The sequence below is a fragment of the Bactrocera neohumeralis genome, chromosome 6, assembly GCF_024586455.1.
Source record: "Bactrocera neohumeralis isolate Rockhampton chromosome 6, APGP_CSIRO_Bneo_wtdbg2-racon-allhic-juicebox.fasta_v2, whole genome shotgun sequence".
Lineage (NCBI taxonomy): Eukaryota > Metazoa > Arthropoda > Insecta > Diptera > Tephritidae > Bactrocera > Bactrocera neohumeralis.
In genome coordinates this window covers 37,168,998-37,178,548 of record NC_065923.1, presented here as the reverse complement: position 1 = coordinate 37,178,548, position 9,551 = coordinate 37,168,998, and the positions used below count along the sequence as shown (strand labels likewise).

The following is a 9,551-nucleotide window of genomic DNA, read 5'->3' as shown; positions in this document are numbered from 1 at the left end:
CACACATACATACATATGTGTTATATACATATTAAAATTTTTGCATTAAAAAGTATTTCTACTTACCGAAATCCACTATAATGAAAGAATTGGCGCGGAAACATTCAATATACACACTCAGCAACTCTTAACGTCTTTAAAAAAATTAAGGTAGCGCTGTTAGGTAATTAACCGATAGATGAGTTGCAGGGAAAATATTAAACTAAATTTGTGTTGAAAATTTCACATCTCTATACTTGTGGACTATATTCCAATTGTTGCAACCCTGTTATGGCATCCACTCAACGATTGACAAACGAAACATATTTCTTTCCACTTCAGCCGAAGCACACGACCGAGATAGGTGAAAATTTTCAGAAAATCGCTTCTGAATTTGTGTAATTCGTTTTTCGATCATCAACGGATAAATAAGTGGACTAGTAATCCTTAAATATTTTCAGTGCGTGGCTAGTAAATATATTTTTTAAAAAGATCTGTAAATTGTGTGTTTTGCCATTGTCGCAGTGCTTTGCAACGCAGTTAGCAAAGCAGCACCGCGCTGGCCGCAGTAGCGCCGCCATTTGAAGAAGAAATTTTAATACGTCGCGTTTTTGCCAATCCATTTGTCGTGGCGCACCTGGCAAGAGAAATCATATTTGTGAGCTAAAAAATCGGCACCAAACCAAAGGAAGTTTCAAGCTCTTTGTTGCAGTTTTTAATTTGTGTTAAGCTGCTGAATTATTTTCTGGTATATATTGGGGGAAAAATAGCTGAAAAATGAGTGCCGGAATGCCCGAGTTGGGCTCTAAGATCAGCTTGATCTCTAAAGCTGATATTCGGTACGAGGGTCGCCTATACACCGTAGATCCCCAGGAGTGCACTATTGCTCTTTCGAACGGTAAGTTACACCTACACATTAGTTGCATATACCGTTATGTGGAGCGCTAATCACACCATTTGCAAATTTGGGGGGAAAATGTTTCTTTGCTGTTGTGCAGTCGTTGTTGACGTCGGCGTCAACGTAATAGCGAAGGCAACAGCAAAGCAGTGTAAAAGCGAATTGAACGAAAAGGAGTGTAGAAAACCGTGCAGTGAAAAAAAAGAAAATGGTTTCTTTCATTTATGCCGTTTCATTTCACATCGTTCTTTAATTCCTTTGATTATTGCGTTTTGTTTGTTGGTGTATTCATGTTATTGAAATTTTTTTTTTGTTGATTTGTGGTTGTCTGATTTTTATATGTCATGTTGGCACTGATTTTTTTCACTTCTGTACATATATTTATTTTTTATATGTCAACATTTTTATATCAATTTATTGTTTTTATATGTAATAATTTTCAATTAACTTTCTTTGTGTGTCCGGGCCGTTATTCTGAACAACGATTAACGGAAAAAACTGCTACCGTTATTAGTGTTTCCCCACGATGTTTTTAATAATTTAGTATGTAATAAGTTTTTTATGAATTTCTTAAGCTATTTTAAAATTTATATAATAAGTAAATGATGGTATTAAAAATGAAATACCATAGTCTAAAGCAAAAATTTTGATGGGGTGCTATTTACGTATTTATCGGATATGTATAATCATTGACATATTTTTCCAACTTAACATATTAAAAAAGCTACAGATACTAAACTGTTTTATATTTAATTTTATTTCAGTTCGATCTTTTGGAACAGAGGACCGGGAGACACAGTTTCAAATTGCTCCACAGAGCCAAATATATGATTATATACTTTTTAGAGGTTCTGATATCAAAGACATTCGGGTTGTTAATAACAGCCTTCCGCATCCAAATGACCCGGCTATAATGCAAGTGCAGCTACAAAATGGGCAGCATATGATGCCACATTTCCCCATGCCCAATATGAATCCTCCCCATGCACCGCCAATGAATGCAGTCGGAGGTTATGGCAATCCCTTTGGAATGGGAGGACTAGGTATTGGAGGGGCTGGTGGTGCTGCACCTTCATTAGCACCGGGATCTGGAGCACCGGGACCATATATATTAGGTGGTGGTAATCAACCACAATCAACTCAACCGCCTCAGCCACAACAGCAGCAACAATCGAAATCACAGCAACAACAAAAACAACCAAGTGAGTTACTTACCAACAACAACAACAATCTGACCCATGCTCAGCAACCAGACCAAATACAGGAACAAACACAACAGCTATCACTTCATAATAAAACAATTGCATCCACAATACCCACGAATCAGACCCAGTTGCAGCAGCATAATGATTTAAACGCATCGACGCAAACGAATTTAACGCCAACGTCGAACACTTTAAATTTGGGAGCAATTGGTGGTGCTGGTAGTATAATTGGTAGTAATGGTAATAGTGGCGGTGTCATCGGTAGTAATCGTATAACTAGCGGCGGCGCCAGCCTAATTGGAGGTTTACTCGGTAGTGGTGGAGGTGCTTCTTCTGGTAGCAATATTACTATTTTAGGTGCAACTAACAAAGTGAAGAAAATAATGTCTCAAGCTGCACTTAAAGAGCACAAAGACCAAGGTGTGATGGTAACGCCTTTTTTGAATTGGAGAAAGTTTGATTTGTGCGCTTTATTTTATTTTTTTTTACCTTTTGAATTTTTTTAAACAAATATTTTTGTTATTAAATATCATCACTGTTTTAAGTTGATTATTAGTAAATATGGGTAGATTTGAATTATATTAAAAGTCGTTATTGAATATTTTATAAAACATTGACTAGCAATTACTTGCTCCTTGGTTTAAAGTGTTTCGGCATCTGGATATTTTTATCATGTAGACGATCTGACTTGATTCATATTTCGGATATATTCTTTAAAAAATTAAATTTTTTGTATAATAGAAAAAGGAATTCTCAATATTTTAGTTATAAGTACTTTTTGGTCATAATTTTTTCAAACAGTAGGGTCTTCGTGGGACGAAGTTTTCAGCAGCCATATGCTAGTTAAAGTCAGTATTAATTTTTCATATGATTGCTTCATAGTTTCGAGAATTATTATTTGCATCTAGTACGTGTTATATTGAATTATCAGTAATTAATCGCAGTTTCTCAAAGATAATCTTGGAATTTCTAGTGAGAAACTACGTTGAATTTTCTTAACTTTTGAAAGAGCACAAAATTTAGCTTAAAAATAGCAGGAAAGAGACAGGGTTTCACTCTCATTTACTGCTTGCTGTCCCTTATTTTTTTGTTTTGAGTTATTTTTTATACATATCTTTCTTTGTTTTTCGATAATTTAGTTTAAAGCACATGCATTTTGTGTATTATTATATATATATTTTTAACAAAAGAGTAATAAAATAATGTAATAATGTTTCTTTAGACATACTTGCCGGTGCATCGCGCTCAACGACACCTATGAGCCATGTTTCGCTAAAGAGTGGTTCACCCGATTTGGCCGCTCAGCAACAGCATCAAAATCAACATCCGAATCAGAACACTGGACATGGCGGCAACTCGCGTGATGCTGGCCACAAGCGACAAAATCATCAACAACGTGGTGGTAACAATAATCAACGCAACAATGATTTTTACCAACAGTCACGTGATCGACGTGATTCTGGACGTCACACCGATGGCAACTATAATAATCAACATGAGGTTCGTGGTGGTAATAATTATAGTAATCAACGTAATAACCATCAACGTGGTGGGGGTGGCGGCGGAGGCGGCCAAAATCATGCTTGGACAATGCACCGTGGTGGACCTAATAATGCTAACAATATGATGGTACGCAACCGAGGCGGCGGACGTGGACGGATGCAAAATCAAGTGAGTATGCAGAGTGAAACGTAGACGAAAATCGAAAATCCAATTATGTTCGCGAAGGCGAGCAAATTAAATTTCAATGACACAGCTATTTAAATTCTCTTTTTTGTTTGCTTTCAGGGCTTTCGACCAATGGGCGGTCCTGGTGGCAATCAAAATAAACCCCGGAATCCGAAGAATGCTATTAAATTTTTACAAGATTTCGACTTTGAGCAGGCCAACGTTAAATTCGAGGAGCTACGTTCCCAATTGTCCAAATTAAAGGTGGGCGAAGAACCCAAAACAGAGCAGGTATTCATTCGCTTTATTTTGCTTATTTTTTATTGTTTACGATTTATATTTCTTTTTACATCATAATTTATATTTTAAATAACATCATTAACAAACTCAAAAAAATATGTATTATTTTTGACTGTAATTTAATAAAATGAAATCTTCTTGAATTCGAGACGAACTTATGTGATATGGCAATCGAGGCGAAATCGACATTCGAAGAATTTACATTTTTTTCAAGCGGAAATTTCAGAAAATTTTGCTCGTTTTTGCTTCAAAATCGAAATGAAGAAATACATTTGAGTTCATCTCGAATCCGATAGATTTCAACCTTATTTTGTGTTGTGAAATTTGTAACCTGCCTATATGATTTTTGTCGAATGTTTTTAAAATATTTTATTTAACTTTTAATATTATTTTGCTTATTGTTGTTATTTCTTTACAAAATAAACGTGAATTGTAAGTGTATTATGTAACGGTAAAAAATATTAACTATAGTGTCTCATAACTTCTTATAACATCATGTCTCATACATTCTTGTAGTGTCCGCCGCTTCACTTAAGTTATTTGTATTTCGCCTAAAATTCTCCCCATATTCTTTTGTAGATAAACGGTGAAACTGACAAAAAGGAAGACTCTGGTAATGAGACCGGCGCTGGCGAACACGAACCGGAAGAAGAAGAAATTACTGTTGGATATGATAAGACGAAGTCCTTCTTTGATAATATTTCGTGCGAAGCAGCACAGGATCGTAGTAAGAATAAGAAAAATGACTGGCGTCAAGAGCGCAAGCTAAACAGTGAAACATTTGGATTTTCATCTACAAGACGTGGCGGGTAAGTTGTGTTTATTAAGTTAAAAACATACCCAAATTAAAGAAGAAACAAATATTGAGTATCATTAATCACTATATAATCGTTTAGATATCGTGGTCGCGGTAACTATTACAACCGTAATATGGGTTCTTATGGCGGTGGTTACAATCGCAACTATCGTGGAGGAAGTAATTATCGTAATCGTAGCAGAAACCCGAATGCTGCTGCAAACAACGCAAACGGCGGTGCTTCTAATACTAATACTGGAAACTCCGGTACGTCTAATAATAACAATAGTGCCAATACGGCTGTAGCACTGAAATCTCAAGTGCAAACACCACAAACATCGGTCTCAGCGTCTGGTTCAACTCCAAATGCCACGAAATTAGCAACTGTGGAAAATAGCAACACACCGCAGCCAATCGCAGCTGGCGGAGTTGGTAAGTCTCCATAACTTCGCAAATTATAAATGAAGAAAGTTACTCTGGCTATTTGTTATGTGAATAATTTGAAGTATATAATTGAAGTATACAAATTATTCGCATAAAAAATAGCCAGAGTGACTTTCTTCACTTATACGACTGCCGTTATTTATAAGCGTTATCAAAAATTTGGTAGCAAAATACCTCGCAATATGCGACGTACTCTCTAGCCAGTTTTGTACATCTAACGGTTGTTTGTAACATCTATAGCTACTCCAGCTAGGTATAGAGTTATATATATGTATATATAAATAATCACTATGATGAGATAAGTGGAATTCCGGGTCTGTCCGTCCGTCTGTGTAAACGATAACTCGGATCTTTGCAATATATTCTTATGGAATTTGGTACACGTGTTCCTTGAATTGTTATTGTAGATAAGAATCTCAAACTTTCAGTTGGCTTTATACCCAATATATTGGTCAATATGTAAGATATCTTAGCTAGATTAAGTGTACATACATAAAATACTGTGACCTCCCCTCTATCAAACGTATTCACAAAAGCTCAGCACTCTGATTAATGCCAACAATTCACTGGATGCGATTGAGGAGATATGATTATTATCCGGATATATGAATCCAAAGGCCTTAAATTTGTGTCTACGGATGGCTGAGTATTCTAGAATAAATCCATTTCTCGCAACTATATATTGATTTTCTTTTTCCCCCTAGTTCCAATATACCCGATATAGTGATTTTTAGCATTCCACCTGATGTTAAACCATTTTGTTATGATATAAACCGAATATCCCAAAAAAAAAGGTTTACCCTTGGTCGGATAAAATCGGTCTCGGGGAATTGATTTCCGGTCCTCTGGAGAGTTCTTCCTCATACCCAACATGTTAAATTTAGCTTCCTTGGTTGAGTTCATATCACATATATCTCATTTGATTTAATTAGGTTTATCTTAATATAATTATCACGGACCCGAAGTAGAATATTGTAAAAAATGTTGAACTCATACTCAACATTTTTTAATATAAAATTTTCCAACACCAGAAAGTGTTTTTTTTTTGCAAAAAATTTTATTTGAAATTAAAATATTTTTGAAGCCTGAAACAAGTTTTTCAAATTCAAAACTATTTTGAAACTAATTATTACTTGCTTACAACCACCTGACTAGTTTACAACTTTTTATAATTAATAATTTAAGATTTTTTAACATTAAAAGGCAACTCTGTCAAAAAACATATGATTTTAAATTTGTCAAACTTGTTCCCAATCCCTGTGGCACTTAAATAATTTATTTTCAGTATACAATTTTAAGGAATCCTTAGTTTTACTACCTACATACTAAATCTTAACTTATTAACTTATTTTTTTTAGGCCAATAATGATAACAATCCTCAGAACCAAATAAGAAGGCATCAAATACTACATTAATAGCAAAAGAAGCCACAAGAAATCAACAAATATCAAATATATCAAGTACAGTACATAAATGAGAACATCATAAAAGGAAAAACGGAAAATATCTATGCATCATAAATGGAAAATCTAACGGAAACTGGAACGTACGGAAGAAAAATATATTTATATACGGATGTTCTTCGCTCTTTGTCGAGAGTAGAAATATAAAGCTTAAATGTGTTTTACCAAATATTTCTTCCACCAACTGCGATGCATAACAATAAGTCTACTTTTACAACATCAACAAATATTTGAGCGTTAAAAAAGAGTTCAATAAGACGTTAGCAATGCGAATAATATTAATTAATAATGATGATTAAGAATATACAGAAAAGAAGAAGAAAAAATACAACGTGGAATCATTCAAAGATGTTAGTAAAATAGTTTTATTAAATCTGATACAAACAACACAAGTCCAAACGAAAGAATTAAAACAAAAAGCAGCGAAAAAAATTAAAGAATTTGTATGTTATAAAAATGAAATGAAATTGAATTTTAAGAAGCGAAAAGAGAATTAAATTGAATGAAAATATGAATGTTCTGTCGGAACTTAAGAAGATCGCTCATCAATGAGCAAGTTGGATGTAATTAATTAAAAGAAAGGGTAAAGCTACTACTGTAAAGGCAGAATTACATTGTAGAAATGGTGGTGGTATGTTTTCAACTTCGAAGCATACAAATACGAAAGCATTTACAAAACATTAAAACCAGAGAAAATAAAATTAGAAATAAAATACGACTTTTATGCTGAATCCTTAATTAAACAGGAAATTCAATTTATAAATTACAATTACCTATAATTAAAAAAAAAAAACAATTTTTAAAAGTTTGCAGAGGATGAGAGTGAGCCAAATAAAATCAGCATAAATTAAATTCAAGTAAAAAAGGAAACAAATAAATATATTAGCAGGTTAATACAACAAGAGAAATGTCGATACGCCCATACTTACAAACTACTCATGCACACAACCACACACTCACACACACACAAAGCTGGCCTATGATATGCAATGCAACTTCAGAGTAGTAAAAAGCAACGTTATCTCTAAAACGCACATAATACATATGTATAGCAAGTGGCGTTAACTTAACGGTGGCGACATTATCACCTATGTTAAGATAATTGAAGGAACTGAGTTTCGGGCAACACAGCTGGAAGCGAAGCCGAACTTATGTTATAGTTGGAGGGGAAAGTAAAATTCTAAGAATTTTATACTAGAAATCAACAACCTACGTTTTCTCAACTTTAATGCTACAACTACAACAACAACTACTACTACTATTATAATTATTACTATTTTAATTTTAAGAGTTAAAATATTTTAAAACATTTACAATTAAATTGATTGGCTAAGCGCTAAAGCAAAAATGTTTGTCAATAATTGCACATATCCATTAAGAAACGTAACTGAACGAATGCGCGTGCAGATTGGTGCCAATGACATGTTTAACATTTGTTTTGCTTTAACAGGTTAGTTCGATTTGTTAATTAACAGTTTTCCTTTGCAAAGGCATGTAATTACGTCGTACACTCATCTCATATCATCGTGTATATGATTAACTTAAAAAAAGCAAAGTGCAAAAATAAAGTTTCCTTCGAGATAGTTTGAATAAAGAATTTTAAAGAGTTTTTTATACGCAACGCATGCATGCTTAACCCAAAGCGGTTTTCAACTTAGTTTTGCGCAATTGAGTTAACAAAACGCATAAATTCATTACGCCAGGCATTCGCAACTCTTGTTATGGCTTTTGAAACATTTTAACACAACTAAGAATTATGCAGAGCCTGTTTCCGTGTGTGATATCCTTTTGTGGCGTATTTACTAGAATTACTCTTTAAATATAAGCGAGTTTTTACGTATTGGTTGCGTGGAAAATATACAGGACAGCAACATTTTGCATAAACGAAGCGGTTTTCTTTTTATATAAACGTTAGTGCAGCTTTCAGGGCATTTTAACCAGTTGCTCTAGCTGAGTGCAGCCATCCATCCATTCATTACAAAACCACCATCGAATTCACATGCACACAAGTATACAAACACACAAACATAACAAATGTAGGTTATATTTACTGAAAATAGCGTGCAAATGTAAGGGGATAATTCTATATTATACTACAGTAAAAATTATAAATATATTATGTAAAAGTGCTCACTCTCGGTATATATATATATATATATACACTATATATAAATACAAATAAAGAGTATAGCATTCAAAGTGGCAGAAGCCCGTTGTCGGGGATTGTACGAGCGGGAATTACTACAAATACAAAATATACACAAATATGTATTTGAATTAAATGTAGCATAAATTCGAAAAAAACAATACAGATCAAGATAAACCACTGCAAATAAATAAATAATAAAAAAAAATTAAAATAAAAAATTTGATAATAAAAGATACTAATAAAAAAGGAAATATATTATTAAAAGTTTAAGTCAGTAATAAGCAATGATATTTATTATCTTTTATTTTGCTTTCCAATTGCTGATAGGTGTTAGCTTTATTCAAATAGGCACGTGGGATCAGAAGGCGTCAGGTTTTAATTTGCATAAGGACCTACTTATGGCGGTTTATTGTTCCGTGGCACCAGCCATTGTTTAAAGTTATCTTTTTCACTCTTGATGGTGTGTGGATCGGCTGAAAACTGATTCCGACTCTTTTGGCCAAGTAGCCTCCCTTTCTCTAGCTAAATACGGGTTACCCACTCGAAGTGTTACCTATTCAAACGACTATAATTTTTTAGTTTGATAATATTTTTATTGATTCCAATGACAAAAATGTATGAAAATAATCAAAAATTTAGAATCCATTCA

The 9,551-nt window shown here is 33.7% G+C and overlaps 1 protein-coding gene across 4 annotated transcripts; it reads left to right on the top strand.

Annotated features, from left to right (window-relative positions):
• Positions 1–313: 313 nt before the first annotated feature.
• LOC126763672 (protein LSM14 homolog B) lies at positions 314–8,350 on the top strand. Of its 4 annotated transcripts, XM_050481383.1 has the most exons (8): positions 315–877; positions 1,642–2,079; positions 3,305–3,577; positions 3,614–3,753; positions 3,871–4,041; positions 4,630–4,859; positions 4,947–5,278; positions 6,649–8,350. In XM_050481383.1, the coding sequence occupies exons 1-8, from the start codon at positions 757–759 to the stop codon at positions 6,654–6,656; spliced, it is 1,713 nt and encodes a 570-aa protein (XP_050337340.1). In that variant the 5' UTR covers positions 315–756; the 3' UTR covers positions 6,657–8,350. The 4 variants fall into 4 exon arrangements, with proteins under 4 accessions (XP_050337339.1, XP_050337340.1, XP_050337341.1 ...); XM_050481382.1 differs by having other exon boundaries at positions 314–877; positions 3,305–3,753; positions 3,871–4,014; XM_050481384.1 differs by having other exon boundaries at positions 3,305–3,753; positions 3,928–4,041.
• Positions 8,351–9,551: the final 1,201 nt, after the last annotated feature.

Coding starts and splice junctions, on each gene's coding strand:
- LOC126763672 (XM_050481381.1), top strand. CDS start 757: ATGAGTGCCGGAATGCCCGAGTTGGGCTCTAAGATCAGCTTGATCTCT. Junction 878..1,641: donor CACTATTGCTCTTTCGAACG/GTAAGTTACACC, acceptor ATTTTATTTCAG/TTCGATCTTTTGGAACAGAG. Junction 3,754..3,870: donor GTGGACGGATGCAAAATCAA/GTGAGTATGCAG, acceptor GTTTGCTTTCAG/GGCTTTCGACCAATGGGCGG.